Here is an 18,880-nt window from a genome sequence, read left to right as displayed (position 1 = left end):
AAAAAAAAAAAAAAAAAAAAAAAGAAAATAGTAAACCCATTTTGGAACATCATATAAAGTGATGCTGGGACTTATGCTGAGCACCTTAGCTTTCTGCTGAAGTGAAGGGATAAAAAAGCACAGAACAGAAACCGTATTTTGTACAATAAATATTACGCATACGTATACAGGTCTATCTCAGCAGGTTTCGTTCCTGTCCCTCTGGTGAATTTATTTAAGAATAGTCAATGCTCTTTTGTTGTCAGGTAACATGAAAAGCTGAGCTTAAAAAAAAAAAAAAAAAGTCACATTTCTCCTTTTGTTTGTTTGTTTATTAATCAAAAATGTGGTGAATTTATGTCAGTGCTGCTCCCCCTTCAATGAAGCACTTGACAGAGGTCTGTGAGGCTTGTGATCCAACACCCGCAAGGGCAAGTGCCCTCCTGCCTTCTCTACTCATCTACTCCTGTTTTTTATCTCTGCCTTTTTTGCCATGGTTTAAGAAAGGATGTAAATAAGAAAAGTCATAAATACTTAATAGCACAAGTATCTAAGTATTTATTACACACAACACACCCCATCTGTTTGAGAATAGTTAATGCTAAATGAATGAAGTTATTGTTTTCTTGTGAAATGAAAGCCGCCTTTTGTCACTAGACATGATATGCTTACGATACATACCTTTTTATCTGAATTGTGAAGCTCAGCTGTCTCTACAGATGTCCTATAGCAGTATGGTAGTAGTAGCAGTTAATGGTAATAATAATAAACAACCAATAATCCTTCTAGACAGATGAGGGGCATCTAAGCTGCTTTTGAATAGACACCTACCTCCAAACCTTCCCAACCAGCTATCTACCTTCTCATCACACCTCCAAAAGCCGAAACTCCAGCAAGCTATTGACAAATTTCTAATTCAGGTCACTTATCATATTCAGTCAGTTGTAAGTGTTGAAGCAGATTATGTTAAAAAAAAAAAAAAAAAAAAAAAAAAAAAAAAGAAGCAACTGCTCTTCCTCCTCTCTTCCCTCCCTCTTGCATACATTGAGTAAGAACGAGAGAAAAGCTGTCAGCAGCAAAGTCACTGCAAATTCTCCCATGGCTCCGTCACTCCCGAGCTCAGGAGCAACTGGCACTGCCCCAGCCAGCCAAGGATTTCTCAGTGAAAGTCGTGTAACCTCTGTGTCTCATTTCCAGTGATGGAACTGATAATAATTGTCAACCCCTCTCGGGGAGTTCACGACAATACATTTATCCTCCTTTGTAAGGAGTTCTCACATCAGATGGAAGATGCTACAGACACACGAAGCACGACTATTTATTTTTAATAAGACATGGCACAAACAAGCAATGGCAGCTTCGTTAATATGTATTTCATCACTGCGAGTGGTATTTTCCTTCGGAGGGAACAAATTGTATAGGCTGATCTGCTCATACAGAAACGTTAAGTCAGAGAGATTAGTCTTCTGTATTCAGTTGCCACTTTATAAACTGAAAATTACTAAAACAGAAAGCACAGCCAAAAAGCCAAATTGTGCACTTTTATGGTTCACCAAAAAAACCCCCAGTGAACATGAGACAAGGTATATTTTATATGCAACAGCTCATTAATTTTAAGTGTCGTGGGAACCCTGCCAGTTTTACCCTCTGAGTAATTATCTTTTGTCTTAATTTGTAAGATTCTTGAAAAGGGAAGAGAGAAATGGGAGAGAAAAAATGTTCAGTCTCACAGGAAAAGCTTAAAAAGCTTAAAGCCTGAAAACACAATAAAAAGGGAGAAAACGTAGATGCAAAACAGTCCTAGTCAAGCTGTCTCTACTTAAACAGTAGATGGTATCAGTTTCTATAAAATCAGAGTTTGTTTCTTCCAACACCTAGAATATTGTTATATCCAGCTAGATAGGTATAAAAGCCTTTCTGCAGTAATAAGTTCTGCAAAATTTACAGACATGTTATGTGAACAAGTATTAAAATGATAATTTGATTAATTACAAAACACTATCACAAGCCAAGCATTTAAAAGGAAAAAGAAAATCCCCTGGACTTGCTAGTAAGACCGTTCAGTGAGAAGCTGAAATCACCAGAAAAGACCAAAAAGCCCCTCAAGAAATCTCACTGTTGAAGAATAACTGATAATAAGACAGAAACACACGCTTCTCAAAGGAAAGAAAAACAATAAACCCTCTCCAAAACCAAAACTCAGCATTAAATACTGAGACCAAATATGATTTAACAATAAAATGATTACTCATTCTTTTGTGTCTTCTTATGTAGCAAATTACATTCTCCTTCATGTCTGCCAGCTCTTTAATATTTCTGAGGCATTCAGAAAAGCAGAAAAGGTGTACCTTATGCTTTACTAAGCCCAGATATAGGTATGTATCGGCTATAGTCTCCCATCCTAGAGATTACTCTGATACACACAATATCCAATGTTCTGCTCCCATTTTTGTTTTGGGTTTTTTTTCTCATGCAAGTGTAGTCAATAAAGGTTTCATCTTTGAGGCAATAATTTCATTTAAAAAACCCCAGAAAGACAGAAGAAAAAGCCCAACCCACACGGAGTGGTGAAACTCATATTATTAAAGCAGAAATCTTCTGTAGTCTTGAATTATGATTATTTTATGCTACTTTAACCAGCTCTACATTTCCAGAACAGCTTTTAGTTAAAGGTAAGAGCACTAACAAATAATTAGAAGTGCAAGTAAATTATTGGTGTTCAGACACTTCAAGCAGAATAAATGGATATCCTTTTATCCATATGTATCTGAATGCTCGTTCTCAAAATGCCATGTCCTCCAAAGCAATTATTATTATTATTAAGCTGAAACAATAAGGGTCCCAGTGTGAAATACTTGTGGGTCTTCTGGTTAGCAGTGATGATCAAACGCAAAGAAACTGAACCACTACATTCAAAACTCGCATGCACTGGGGGTTTTTAAACCACTGATATAATTTATGGCAGCAGAGCAAAACCTTATGGCAGGCGTGATCCCCACGGAAGCGTCACAGTGCTCTCTGCATCGGGAGAACTGGACCCCGGGCACCAATATTCACCCAGGATCCCATACAGGGACTTTGGGGTATCTCATTTGAAACGGTGATAAAGAATCCCTACGCAAACTGTGTAAATTGTGCATGTACTAGGTGCAGCTACAATAATGGCTAAAAAAATTTTTGATCAAGTAAAGCCACAGATGTGCTCAATTACTACAGATTAACTAAGCATTTACTACAAGAATTGACACCATAGTGAGCTATAAACATTTATTGTGTTTTCAGCAATTTTCTGAAGTATTCCTACAAATTAATTTGCATGCAAATATTTTATAGGATACATCCAGCCAGTCATTCAGAAGCCAATTTATAGTATATACAATAATCAGGATTTTACTGTGGAAGCAGCAGAATTACTGGACTGGGTTCAGCCAACTGCTGACTCCATGGGCAAAGCTTTCTCTCCCAAGCCCTCCTGGAGATTATTCCTGCATTAGATATGCTTTATACTTGAGATAACGGGGGAGTCTGTTGCAGGGACAGTAGAGTACTGATGCATGAACCCTCTTGCTTTATGCCAGTGTCTGGAGGATAAAGGTATGGACCATATATGTACACACATGCTGCCTGTTGCAGAGCTCGTGCTGTGTAAAGCAAGTGACTCTGCATTCAAGAAACTATCCAAAACAAAGAGGGAAGTTAAGAGTGAAAGGGAGAAGTTTTGTTTTTAGAAGGAGAAAAGGGAGCCTTGCCAATGTTGTGAACCCAAGCCAGCTATTCCAATGCAAACCTCATGTTGTTACATAGATCATGTTTGGGAAGAGATGTAATATTAATCAACTTTCTGGCATTAAGTATCCGTTACTGTACAAAAACATTCTTGCTCTGGCTTTAATTCAGTTTTAAGTCACTGTGAAAACATTTATGTGGCTCTCAAACTGCCTTAAAGGGCCCAGGCAGTAATTCTTTTCCCCTCCCGGAGGAACTAAAACAATGATCTACTTCCATAAAACAGAGTATTTTCATACTGCTGATTGTTTTCCTTAAGTGTTAGGTATGTTCAGACTTCTCTAGACCACTGCCAGAGATAGAAGCTGCCTTCTGGAGCCCCCCAACATGATCTACCTACTCAGGGTCAGCGGCAAAGGTTTACTTCAGGAGAAAAGGACACCACAACATCGTATGAAAGCGTGCGGTACTGCTGTTTCCGCAATTCTCCAGCCCTAACGCAGTGTTATGCAATTTGTCAGTGGGCAACTCTGCAACAAAATTTCCATAACTGCATGCTAACAGAAGTCGAACAGGAGAACCGTGGCAGGTAACACTGAATTTGTTTTTGACACTATCAATAACACAGCTCAACACCCTACACTCACAGGAATATATATTGGGCCATTGAGAGGAGCATTATTGGTATGAGACACCACGCCACCGTTTGCAAAAATTCAATACTGAGTGTCTCGTCTTAGCACAAATTCATTACTCTCACCTAACCATTACGACACAAACAACATCAAAGGGGTCACTCGCCAAGCAGCAAGTCCATACAAGAAGTGTCTATGTGTTATCACAAGTCTCTCACCAGGATAACAATTCGATTTTTTTGAGTAACTTCCAGCTCCCCTATTCTTCTCCACAGGTCATACATCTAGCTACTCAAAATCCGCAAATCCCCAAATGTGTTGTGGGTGATTTGCATATTTAAATATGCAAATTACTGCAAAACGGGTAATTTTCATGTTACATATTTTTGCAGAAAAATTAAATGTGCAAAAATGTTTATTGCAACAATTACTGGTTCCATGGTATTTCAACAAAAGGCTGTAAATCATCAAAATAATTGCCTACCCATTAACTATTGTAGCACTCTGCCTGAAATTTTCTCATTCTGCATTTTAGCTGGATGCAGAAAATATTTTTCTTCTAAATGTTTACCTCTTCAGGATTAATTTCACTGGAAAAGATGCATGAGCCTAAGACTCCATCTTACGTACCTACCCGCAAATATAAAATTTAGTTAAAACCAAAACTAAATAAGGAATTGCAATCACAAATTTGAATTTTCTCACAACACTCTCAAACAGTAATGTATGTAAAAGATATGCCATTTAAGCCCCAAATGTACAAACACTGCATTGAACTATATCCTGAAATAATAAGAAAAAAATATCTACAATCTTTTTCTGCATCATCGTTGTTACTACACATGTAAGGAAATTACTCTGCTAAATTATCCATTGCAAATTGAGAAGCAAAACATTCTTCTGTGCTTCTGGTAAGCGAGGAAGACAGCACTAAAGCAGAGTATAGTATTTCTAGCGATGCCTGCTTACTATGCACTAGTGCCAGGTCTGTTTTGAAATTTGAGCTTTAAGAAAAAAGGCATCTACACAATTTGCTCCCCAGCTCATTTCAGGCAAAAGGCACGCAGAGCAGTTTTTATCTGACCACATAAACAAAACCTAGCATGGACCAGTAACTGTTTCTGACCCAGTAGGTTTTCTGACACACCGGAGCCGGTTTGCTGCAGCAAAGGAAACAAGACTCTCCTTCATGAAGAAATCTGGTTACAAATAATGATGGCTAACTTTGTTTTCCTAAATGTAAATTAGAACTTAATTGTCCATTTTGGGCATCTGAAGACAAACACAACATTCCCAGGTGTGCTGGCCCAGATGTGCTCTCCTCTTCACCTTTGAACTGCTGTGCTGGTGTGAGAAATACCTAATCCTGCAATCATCCTTCTTGAGGAAATTAGCCAACCATTATTAGAGGAACTGTAGCCTGCTGCGTGCAATTTCAAAGTTGTCTGCGCAACTGTATCTGTGTACGCTGCTCCTCCTGAGGCCCTCTTCCAGTCCACAAGCCCTTTCAAGTACAGTAACGCCTATGCCCTTTTGCTTTTGTGATGGGACCGATAACCCAGCAACTCCCTAACTGCATCTTCCAGTTCCTGATCCCAGCCTGCCTAACAAAAGACTTGGCACCTGCAAACATTTTCCTTCAGGAGCCTGCAGAGAAAACCTTCCATTGTGCCACAGAATGAAATCAAAGTAGGATTTATTTACTTGGGAGGAATTCAAAGAATTAGTTTTAAAGAAACAGAGACCTAAGCCTACCCTCTTACCTACAACTTGGAATTTCCTCCGAGCAGTGGGGGGATGTAATTTAGACTCGGTACCTCCCTGTCCCCCAGGGAAGCAGAGTACAGCTCGCTTGCGGAGAACCTGCTTTCCCAGCACGTCAGCCTGCAGCAGCTGATGACTGACGCCCTCCTCCCTTTGCATAAGGTCAATTTTCTAATAGATCAATGTCTCTCCATCTCCTCCTCCATGCTGGCAAGATGCCCTGTCATCCAGGCTGTGGTTGAGAAATTTCTCCCCACACCTGGAAACTACACTGAAGAAAAACCACATTGTTTAAGCCAATGCTCCTGCCTGCTTCTTCCACCGAATTCCTTGCGTTCAAAGCCGTGTAATAGTCTCAGATAGACTGATGGTCATTTGAGATGCATACAGAATGCAAGCTGGAAAATAAGCATATCCATCTGAGCAGCACACAGGTACCCCGTGGCTGGGCATTCTGGATCTAAACACCGAGAATTACGGGGTTCCTACACCCACACTCATAAGGGTCAGTAACAGGGCTGCAATTACAAACAGTCATCTGAACCTCTGCTCTAGCTGCTGCAACAATATGCAGCACCATATCATCCGTAACTTTCCATATGTTAATTTTGAAATTCACCACAAACTTACTTAGAAGGTCTGAAGTTAAAAAGGAACTACGTACTTTAAAAAGATGAAATCCCTGACTGAAGCAGCAAGAGGGATTTCTCTATTCCAACTAAATGTTCATATGGTTTCTTAGCTGGGAAAATATCCTTTTGAAGTCAGTAGCTATATGGAGGCCAAGTGATTCAGTTGATTAGTTTCTGACCTTTCACCATTTTAACCCTGCTATAAATGCAAACTCAATTAAAATAATTCTTATTAGGGCCAAAATTCCACATCAAGTTTTAGAAAGCTTCTAAAATCTCCCCCTCCTTAAAAGACATATATAACTAAAAGCACAAACCTCTGCCAACTTTGTTGCTGAATTTGTCAGAAAAGTCTTCACTGGTATTTTGTGGACGAGGTGAGACTAGATGACCTCCTGGGGTCTTCTCTGACCTGAATTAGTCTATGACACGTACTGTGAGATCATACCTTAAGAATGACTCACACATTTTACTCTACAAGAGAACAGTTCTCTTGCAAATACTGAAAATCTGTACCTGAAAAATTCTGATACTGAAAAAGTATCTTCTCTTAGCAAGAATTGTTCATTGTAAGTTTAAGCACGCTGAAAAAGGCAGTAATGGGAAGAGTTACATGCAGAACATCCCACACAGCATGAGAGACACCCACGCAGAACTAATACTAGTTTCTAACCAAGGCACAAATCGCCACCAATGACATCCAAGCCTTTAACTGCTGCTAACTTAGCTTAACATATGTCAGACCCGGCCTAATCAGCTGAAGTTTGGCAATGACATGAAGCCAATTTTTAAGAGCACAGCTCTACCATTTTCCCTTGTCACAACCACAGCAATATCTTAGGAAACGGTTTAACCGCAAAACTATCACTGCCCGCACTAAGATACTGCACGAAGGAAAGACTTGCACATTGCTACATATCCCTTTTCCGCACTCCTGTGAACGTGAGGGATAAACACTTCTCCTGCCAAACATTTTACTTTGCTCTTTATCAGTTCAATATGTGTGCAGCACATCAGAAGTACTAAGAGAGGAGGATGAAAAGGCACAGGTAGCAATCTGATGCTTTAAATATATCTACGAAAGCAGTGTGGGAACACAAGTCTGATGAGGAGCAGTTGATGGAACTGGGGTTGTTTAGCCTGGAGAAGGCTGAGGGGAGACCTTATTGCCCTCTATAACTACCTGAAAGGAGGGTGTAGCAGGGTTGGGAGCATTCTCTTCTCCCAAGTACAAGTAACAAGCGATAGGACGATAGGAAATGGCCTCAAGTTGCACCAGGGGAGGTTTAGACTGGATACTAGAAAAAATTTCTTCAGCAAAAGGGATGTCAAGCATTGGAACGGGCTGCCCAGGGAAGTGGTCGAGTCCCCATCCCTGGAGGTATTTAAAAGATGGGTAGACGTGGTGCTTAGGGACATGGTTTAGTGATGGACTTGGCAATGCTAGGTTTACGGTTGGACTTGATGACCTTAAGGGTCTTTTCCAACCTAAACGATTCTATGATTCTAAGTCAGTTGAGCTAACTACTTCAATTCATGCACCAAGCTATGCCATGTGTTATACGTGCTTCTTACTCATACTTAGGTGTTTCCGATTGAGTTAGCTGTTCAAAAGGTGGCTCAACAGGCTAGGTTATAACAAATAGTTTGGTGTGCATTCCTAATAACGCCCCATATTGGCGTCAGAAGAGGATATTGACAAATGACTTCACCCAGGAAAGTTGTTCTGGCCCCCATGTAGTAGAAAGCAATTATTTGACACTGTCTAATGACATTAATCAAGCCTTGAACCTTTGTTGTTGTATGTCATAGCAAATGCTTAGCATTTTCAGGTCCAAAGTGCTTGACTACACATTTTATATTAAAAACAAAAGACTTTAATTCATTAAAAATAGACTCTCACGCTAGATTAAGTTCATTTGCTGCACCCGTCCCTGGTCTGCCTTTGTGTGTGGTCTCATTTAAAACAGACACACATGAACCAGAATCTACTTTATTCACAGGAAACAAAAATACTATTGGCTGTCAACCAAAATAACAGACACTGAAAAATGGGAATACCCCTGGGTAAGGAAATTTTAATTAAAAAAAAAAGGGAAAAAAAGAAATTACAATGACGAAGAAGAACAAGCTGCCTTCTCTGGGAATTCCTGTTTCATCACCTTTGTCAAAACATCTCACATTGTCTCCTATGTATTTTATAAAGGTCTTTTGCAGATCTATTAAAGCAGCAGCTTCATTTATGCTCACTCTGATCTATATTGATAAAGATTATGAAGCCATTAGATGGCTCATTAAGTTTGCCTTTACTTACCCCCAATTAAGATTTCAGGTGTCTCTGGTTTTGAGCTAATTTCAAAGTGGCTGCCATCTGGGACATTCTCAAGGAACACGATCAGCTTCTTTTGTAATGATATATCACATTCAAAACTCTAAGGCAGCAGTTCTGTTACGTGCAATCTCATTTTCCATATGTAGAGTTTTGTGTCTGTTATTTTGGGGGGGTTATTTAGAAATCAATCCAAAGTGCCAAGTTTTGATCCATGGCTTTTACAGCACTAAAGCTCCTGATTGCAGCTGACAGTTGAAATGCTATTAGGCATAACGTCACCTTGCACTTCTCCACAAGTGCTTCACAAAGAGTTTTTGAGCTTGGGTGTGCAATAAAAACCAGATTCAGACATAGTAATGAAAAATAATTTTGGTATATGTAACAAGGGCATCCTTTATAGAAAACTCCCTTTTGAAAAGCAGAGATGAGGACCAAGCACAGTGAAGTAATCGGGATCTACTAATTTCTTCTTAAGAGCAGAGAGTAGCATGAAAGAAGGGGGGGGAAAAAAAAAAAAAAAAAAAAAGCAGGCTCAAGTCACAACCATCTCTCCAAAAGTGCGCTGTAGACAGACCTTCCTCCCAGTCCTCCTCTTAATAGGAGGAGAGCTGAATGGGCAGTCACCAGAAAGAAAGATTTTCATGGTAAACTAATACTGAGGAAGGGAACAGAGAGCACAGGCTCCATTTCGAATAATGTCAGACAAAGAGGGCACAAAGTTGTTATGTTATAAGAGCTCTTTCTCTAAAAAGAACCACATCACACAGGACTTTGGCCAGTGGAGCATTATAGCAGGCTCAGAAAATTTTCAGCGTGGTTTTTAGGTCTTCCATTTTACATTAGGTGATGTTGCAACATACATGGATCCATACACGGATATCAAGATCTGGCACGAGGACGTCATGACAGAAATACTGTGTAATGAATGCAGCTTCTGTTGATTTGCAAAGGAATAACTGACTTGAAGAAGCTGCTTCCATAAAATCTTTCAATCAACAACATGAATACAGTATCTTAACCTACTGCAATTGTGGTATCAATATTGCACATGAGAAATTAAGTGTTGCCCCTGCCACACGTTTTGGTAACACTTGTGGATGCTTATATTTAACTTTGATAAAACAAAAACATTCTAGATTAAACATCAGTCTCAAAAAAGCCAGAGAGAGAGTGACTATGTGTGTCTATACATATATATATATGTGTGTGTATAACTCCAGTGTGTGTGTATATATATAAATTCCAGCCCTGCAGTTACAGTTCTGCCACAGATGGAGTTCAGATTGCCAGGAGAAACAGGTTAAAGCAGAAGATGCTAACACTACATCTCACTCCCTTTTCCCATTATGGTCCATATCCTTTTCAAGTCAGACCCAGAAGGACGGACAAGGATTAAGCACATTCAGCTCATAAATTTCTTTAATAGACAGCGTGGAAGAACAGTGCCATTTAGGACCTACCTTGCCCATTTGGTACATGTTTATGCGTTTTTCCTTTCCTGGGGGTTGACTGGCATGATGATGAAGCATTGTTTGTGGCTGTTTTTGCGTCCTCTGTCTCCTCCTCCTCCTCTTCTTCATCCTCGTCATCCTGAGAGCTTCCAAAATATACCATGTTGCTGGGCAGGGCTGGAGAACCTGATCATTATAAAGAAATGGCTCATTAGCATCATTACATTCACTTACTGCACGAACCATATTGATCATAACCTACTTTAGTGTTACACATAGCAGGGTAAGAGGTGGCCTCAGAGCTGGAAGGTCACACTACTGCATGACTAACTGGAGGGGGTTTATTTATTAATTTTTACCAACAGGACATGTATGTGCTTGAAAAGTAGGGTTTCCCCCCCGCCCCAAGCACATTCTGTTCATACTAAAGTATGACAAACAAACAGTCTTGCTACAAGCCCTAATTAATAGCTTTGTGTATTCCAAAAAGGACTAATAATGCACATGGCTTAATTTCAAATGCGTGCTTAAGTGCCCTACTGAAGTCTTAACACCCAAACTAGAAGCGTACAGCTTTTCCAAACAGAAGAAAAAAGAGCATTTACAAACCAATCTGCACCCTGGTAATATTTTTAGGTTACTATTACAATAAAATATTAGTATTTAAACTTCAGAATGTTTTGCAGACCTCTACAGTATTGTACACAATGCTTTGCAGTATTCTGCTTCATTTTTAAACAAAGAGAAAAACCCAAGACATTGAGGTCTTTAAATTTGTCTAGCAGGTCTCTGGCAAAGGAAAGAAAAGAGCAAAGTTCTCCCGATTCCCTGTGGGCTCCTCTTGAGGATGTTGCTTCTCATCTCTTGCTTGCTTCCCATGATGCTGCCCCTAACCTGCCTTGTTTGCGCAAGGCTAAGATACAACATGCAAATCAGTAAGAGAAGTGAGGATTCACAAGCTTAACAACAATACATGGTTGTAATTTAAATGTAACTCTTGCACAAAATTTCTTTTATGCATGACTTGCAACAGTGTACAGGTTTCCCTGCACTGCATCAAGACACATTACAGGACTATAGCAATCTAATAACTATTTTTAAATGTACAAATACTGCTGATAACTAATGAACACTTTCCCTTATGCATGACATTAGTTTCTACTTTGAAATGAGTCTTCGGTCTATCCCCTGGAGGGACAGGTGCCCTAGCAGCCTTCTACTTATTCACAAAAACATTTATTTTGGTGCAGAAAGGGGAAAAAAAAAAAGAAAGTTTATAGAACTGGAGAATGGGGACTCATCGCTTCAATTATTTTCCTGTAGCTAAATAAAACAAAGGACAAAGAGCTGGGCTACAGACCAACAGCACAAGGTAGTGGCTATTTGGCTGATGTTTCCTTAGGAAACACTTCTGGCTTCGAGCTCTTTGCAACAGCAATTCTGTGTTTTGTTTGGTTTTGAGCTGTTGGTGTTGCCATTGCCAACAACTAACTAAAGCTTATTTTTGGGTTACATGTTTTCTGCTCCCACCAGGTTTGTACGAAACACTCTAAACTACAGAAATTACATTTTAATGAATGGCTATCTAAATATGGCACAAAAACCAGGATAGGCTGTTTCTGCAACGAACTATCCTTTCCTAAGTGTACTGGGTTTGGTTGGGATGGAGTTAATTTTCTTCAAAGTAGTTTGTATGGTGCTACGTTTTGGACTTGTGACCAAAACAGTGTTGATAAGACAGGGATGTTTTTGTTACTGCTGAGCAGGGCTTACACAGCGTCAAGGCCTTTTCTGCTCCTCACCCCAAGCCGGGAGGGGAAACAGCCGTGAGGGCTGACCCCAGCTGACCAAAGGGATATCCCACACCATGTGACATCGTGCTCAGCATATAAACTGAGGGAAGAAGAGGGAAGGGGGGGGATGCTTGGAGTGATGGCGTTTGTCTTCCCAAGTCACTCTTACACATGACGGAGCCCTGCTTTCCTGGAGATGGCTGAGCACCTGCCTGCCCATGGGAAGCAGTGAACAAATGAATTCCTTGTCTTGTTTTGCTTTGCTTGTGCGCGCCACTCTTGCTTTCCCTATTAAACTGTCTTTATCTCAAGCCACAAGTTTTCTCACTTTTACCCTTCCGATTCTCTCCCCATCCCACTGGCGGCAGAGCAAGTGAGCGGCTGCATGGGGCTTAGCCCCTGCCTGTAAAGACCTCTGCTCTTGGTCTCTGTAACAGCTCCTTCGGGACTGTGGCTTCCTTGGGGAGAAGCAGAGAGAAAATCCCCACTGGCAGCCCATGCTAGGCATCAATGGTAGCCCTGGGACAGCTAGGGGAAACACTCCAGCAGCACCTAGAGCACGACGATTCCCCTCCCCCCCCCCCCCCCCACGTACGTATTAATCCATCCAACCTAGACACAAATGTATGGACACATATGGTTATCCTAGGGGGAAAGCCTTTTGCATGCCCCAACTTTCATATTTATACAGACTAATGATCAAATTAAGATTGCTGACATATTTCAAGGCGCGGGAGCTGTAGCAACTTACAGAAACAAAAACCTTCACATTTTTTATGCAAGCCCAGAACTTTTTGGCACACTCTAAGCAATCAACCATAGTAGGTAAAAGGTGCTGAGAAGCAATTAATTCTTCTGCTTGGAGGGGAGCTTTAAGTCTCAACATCAACTAACTAGAAGACTCCATAACAGCTACTCCAGGACAGTGCTGCCTTAAAAATAAATTGTCTTTTTTCTTCCACCTAGGTACCCAAGTCTGTGGTACGGACTCAGAAGTTATTAGCTCTGCAGGTCTGTACTGTGCATCAGTTCTAATCAGGATCCAAAGTCTGGCACCATCAGTGCATTAATGCATTAACAAATGATGCCAGTAGAAGAAACATACTGTTAGGAACGCTCAAAGTTAGATTCAAATGCAGACTGAAATCTCTCTATTATAATTAGAGAAATAGTCAGAAATTTTATCCTTCTGAGACACTAAAATAGGAGACCAGATACAGCATCTATTCTTGAAGCCTCATCTTCCCTAGAGTTCCACATCCCTGAGCTTTTCTGTCAGCTGCTTTCAACAGCAACCAGCAAAAAAATTATCATCTGCAACACAAATGTTATTACAATAGCAATGTTTTTTGGTGTTTTTTTTTTTAATTTTAAAGCACAAAAAATATAGTACTGTGTCATTCCGCTTAGAAAGGATGGAGGGTCTAACCCAAGTATAAGAGCAGATACAAACTTCACCTAACTCCTGCTATTCAGATGTCGTAATCTCAGTGCATAAATCTTAAGTCAGAATGACATTTTTTAATTCTTTTCAATCATGAACTATGAACAGCAATGGTTAAACTGCATTCCTGGGACAGCTGGGACTGTTTGGGAAGTACATTTCCAGAGAAATTAGACTAGCAACGTCCAATAACACAGGAGAGTCCTGCTAGCCCTCACTTTACTGATCTAAGTGCTCTGCAATATGAGACCTCGGAGAAAAGCTGGCGTTCAGTTTGGGTCGCCTCCTCCCCTCCCAGCTTTCCTACATATTTATTAAAGTTGACTTGCAGAACAGAAAAAAAAAAAAAAAAAAAAAAAAAAGGCTGAACTCACGCATTTTTGTTCTATTTAAGCACTGTTGTGGATGGAAGACCCTGAAAGAAATCTAAAAACTTTGAGTTTTCTTGTTTACTTTTAATATTAGAACTGTTTTTATCATTGTCTTTTATAATAAGATTTCAGTTCTGGAACAGACTCAAATACTGAGAATTTGTTCACACCTATGGGTTGAGCTGGTTAAAACCACTTTCACTTTAAGTCTATGTAGCTAAACATGTCCAAAAGGCTGAGAAAATACTAGTTTAAAATACTGAAAAAAGGCTACTCAAGATACTGCAAACTCCCTTTATGAGCAAACTGAAGGAAAGACAAGGCTTTAAGTACACCGTGATTTCATTCAAGCTAAATGAATGACAATTATGTTGATTAGTCAATACCTAACATGCGTAAGTGTGAGTGGTTGATGTGCACTCGTGGTTTAGACCAAGCAAAGAGCAAAGAGAACGCTCCAAAACTCCTGTTACGGAAATAAAACTCAGACTTCTCATGACTGAAGAACTAACGAAGCTCATATGAGTGAAGCTGCACTGTTAAGAGTGGAAGCTAGGTGATCACTCACCTTCTTTATTATAATAAATACCCCTCACTGTCTCTGAGACCAGACAGGGATGTGTATATGATGCCATAGCCTGCCTCTACAGGGGATCCCATTTGTCACTCAAAGCTGCTGATTTATATAAACAATATTAAATAGTGTTATTGTAGCCACAAATGTCTAAGATCATTGGAGATGTGGAGAGGAACATGCGCTCAAGAGCTGTTTCTTTTTTTTTCAGCTACATCAGTTGGTCTAACAAAATATATTGCCCTTCCTCAGAAATCTGACCTGTCTTCATCTCAAGTTAAGAACTTGGTGGTTTTCCTTACAGGCAGACTTCGTTGAGAGTTGTTGCTCTCAGGTTTCTTTCTCCATGTATAACAGATCATTATAATGAAAATTATGTATGACAGCAAGATGATAAAAACTCTTCAAAACGGCATGAGAATAGGGAAAACTGCAGGTTCACCAGACGCATACATATACACACGTTCACAGAACATACAGTCCGCTTGCTTGATTTTTTAATTTCTGACACACATTATTCTGTACATTTTTGTCTTTGCCTGGACACACTCAGCAACAGAAACCCAAAGGGCAGCTATGCCAGTTCATTCTTGCACATATTTTCCCAGCCAGACAGCAAGAGTAAAGATGAGCAATCATCCCTCCTCTTCCTCTTCTCCCCCGGCTCCCCGCCTCACCAAGGCATGATTCTCAAAGCCTACCCAGGGCAATCTAAAGAGCAACATTAGAATTTAATTAATAAGCAACAGCAAAAGAGAAGAGCTGCAATGCTCCAGACAGAGGGCAACATCTGTGCCTGGGAGGTGGTGCATGCCAGGTCTCAGCACTCTAGGTATATAATTCCCCCTTCCTTGCTTTCCATCCCCAAGAAAACAGCAGAAAAATCTGCAAGAGAGTTATGAGAGCCTGTGGCTGTATTGAATTTTACAAGTCTCTTTCTGTTCTGGGAGACTCCATGTTGTGCAGGCAGCTGCTACCATGGGCCCTGAAGGGGAAGAAGCAGGGGAGCAGTCCTCCAGCGCCTGGGGAAAGCCCTCCATACTGAGAAACCCACCCCGCCATGCACCCGATCAGCAGGTGCCTGAAAACCCCCGCTCACTCAGCAAATCTGATGGTAATCTAGAAAATAAAATTTGACTTCCACCACTTATTTAGAAGACATTTCATACAAGGAACCATCTAGACTGTCTGTGGCTGCATGGACATTTTTCTTGGCATCAAAAACTGTCAACAGAGCATCTACCTCTGTCTGGCCTCTTGTTCTTATTCCCGTGCCACCACCTCAACTGTGGCAGTATAACTTTTTTGTGGGGCCATGTGGTGAATCAGATCAGGGAACTGATTCAGATTAAAATCCCAGACTAAGGAAATTAAAGTCCATTAATAAATGCTGTAACTGTAATGTAATGTTACAAGCTCTCACGGAAAGATTTGGAAAATTTCTATGCACACTTTTTCTTATTGAATGTGTAGCTTAATATATCACTTCATGTTATTAAACAAAACACGAAACGCAGTATGTTTCCAATCTCATGTAGGAGCTGCACGTTTTACATTCTGTCCTGATGATGTCTAGGCACACACTTCCTAAATGCCTTCCCCCTCACCCCTCCCCCCAAGACAGTTGATTTGCTTTGCATCAATATTTGCATAAAAGCACATGCCATCACCAGAGAACTAGATGAGGCACATCACAACAACAACTCGTTGGGAAGGAAGGAGAAGCCATGCAGAAGAAGTAAGCTGAAAGAAAGGGCATGCAGCAGTAGAAAAGCAGAAGAGGGGAGGGGCTCAAATATTCTGGGCCTGGAGAAAGAGGTGAGCGGCAAGAGGTAAGTTAGCAGATGGACACAGGCTGAAGGAGCAATGGGAGATGAAGATACTGAAAGAATTACTGACATTCAGTAGTAACAAATAGAGCAAAGCAGGAAGGACACCTTGTATTGAGCAGCTTTAACAGGAGTATCTGTCTGATAGTGCTGTCGACCTGCTGCCCTGATCTGGACACGTGCCGCTCACTTTTTCCCACTTAAGTCACTATTAACTCACAGTCAAGAGCAGGAAAGCTACAGCCAAGGCCAGGCAGCAACCTGGAGGGAACTTCCCAGCCCTCTCCCCTCCTCCAAATCACTGCAGGAAGGCCAAATCACCAAAGCTGGCCCTCAGTGTGAGATTTTGAAAGCCTAACAAATTGCCATGGCCGACTAAGGGATTGCAAGCCATGCGGAAAGCTCAGATAGCCAACAGAACCCCAGGTACCCTCTCCTCACCAGCATCAGAGTACTGCTCCTGTGATCAGATACCGCTATGCGCAGCAAATTTTGAGAAAATCATTAATGGTGAGTTGTCTTTTTTAAATTCACTCATCGTGGTTACAATGAGCTATGAATTATTACAAAAAGGGAGGATACTCAGCCCTTTAAAAAATGAGGTTTGAAGAATGTTTGGCAACTGTTTCCGTCAGTATCTGCAGTTTCATTATTGAAATTCTCTCTTGAGTATTTTTGTCTTCCCTCCTACTGTGAGAGCAACACAAAAGAAAACCTAACTGTATAGGAAAAAATTACCACAACTACACACAAAGTGTTGCCTAGTGCATATGAAAGGATGACAAATGTATTTTATGTCCTCTGTTATTACAATTTGATGCTTATACAACAATAAGTACAAAGTAAAATATGTTTTTTAAGTCCTGGTGCTGCTTTTAGCAGCTTTCTCAGAGAGATAGTACCCTTTGCATGTGCAAAATTGAGGCTTGCTACTAACAGTAGGCAGAACTGATGCTTACGCAACCTGTACATACAGATGCGTTGACCTCAGCGGCAAGTGCCTGATTAATAGAATAAACCATACCCTTTTTCAGCCATTTTATTTGACTAATGAGGTTATTAAATTTTTTTTTTATTTGACAAATGTGCAGTTTTCCTTCCTAAATTACTGTATGTTTTGTTTCTCATTATATTACATTAACTTTTGTCTTGGACTAGCTAAACATATTAAAAAACCTCTGAATTTGGATCTGAAGAGTGGAATCAGAAGTATGGAAAGTGCATGCGCTTTGCCAAAAACACTATTTCATTACTCTTCAGAATTAGCTGGCAGTGTTTCTGAAATATTTACTGAAGTACAAACCAAATGTTTTCATCTGGACAGGATTCAAACCCTGGTATGTTACAACCACAACAAAAATCATCTCAATCCAAGAGCCTTCTCTGTAATTTGGGCTGCGGTTTCTACAAAATTGGAGGATTCTTCTCCATGAATTATTTACACCAACTCCCCCTCTAGCTCCTCTCTTTTTTTTCCTCCTAACAATTAAACATAACCCAGATGTCCTTTGGAAAAATCTTAAAACAATTTAAGACATCAGAATGATTTAAGCACAAGGCAGGTCAAGGTATGTGGGACTTAAACCTGCCCCAGAAAACATGCAGCATGCCAAGCCCTACAACGAACCGCATGCAGAGGTTTGGCTTCTCCTCTGACACACGGCCCCATTTTGGGGCTGTATGCAGGTGGAAAAACCTTGCCTCCCAAATGCTCCTGAGGTACTGGCATCTCAATGCTTAAAATTTAGGGCCTGCTTCGCATTTATTATATGTCCTACTTACTATGTTTTGGCAGGACAGCACCAAGTCCCTGAAGTGCGAATAAATGTAATTTATGCCCGCACTTTATGGTCGTTTTACGGAGCAAGGCTAAAAGAGAATGAACTGCATAAACTCTATAGGAAAGAGCAATTGTATCTCACTTGTCTGACTCCACCTGCAGGAACAGTCCCAGAGGGAGCTCCCTGGAGCCTGAGCAGGAGGGAGGAAAAGGCCATCCCAAGTACAGAAATAAAAAAGAGCTCATAAACACACTGATGCTCAACCTCTCCCTTCCTCTGCCATCGTACAAATCACAAGATGGCTAACTTATCGGCTAGTGTAGTCACATAAACCCCATTTCCTTCTTGGTCCGTTCTTCAAAGCAGTAGAGCTAAAATTGAAAAGGGAAAGAAAATTGCTCCTTTTCTAGTGAAATGGACTAAGGGTGGGGAAATGCCCGAATCTGCAGGCAAAAAATAAAAGGTTCACTTTCCAAAGGTAACAACACACACACCAGAGTAACGGACTACTGAGTATTAAAAAAAAAAAAAAAAAAAAAAAAAAAAAAAAAAAAAAAGGACTTTCACAT

At 40.4% G+C, this 18,880-nt stretch overlaps 1 protein-coding gene across 1 annotated transcript in view; it reads right to left on the bottom strand.

Moving 5' to 3' along the window:
- JARID2 (jumonji and AT-rich interaction domain containing 2) overlaps positions 1–18,880 on the bottom strand; it is a 229,731-nt gene that overhangs the window by 41,446 nt on the left and 169,405 nt on the right. Inside the window, exon 5 of the mRNA XM_009637944.2 lies at positions 10,529–10,705. Coding sequence (XP_009636239.1) covers positions 10,529–10,705 — 177 coding nt within the window. The remainder of the gene's footprint in view (positions 1–10,528; positions 10,706–18,880) is intronic.

Source organism: Egretta garzetta, unplaced genomic scaffold, assembly GCF_000687185.1.
Source record: "Egretta garzetta isolate BGI_Z169 unplaced genomic scaffold, ASM68718v1 scaffold14, whole genome shotgun sequence".
Taxonomy (NCBI): domain Eukaryota; kingdom Metazoa; phylum Chordata; class Aves; order Pelecaniformes; family Ardeidae; genus Egretta; species Egretta garzetta.
This window is presented reverse-complemented; position numbering and strand designations above follow the sequence as displayed.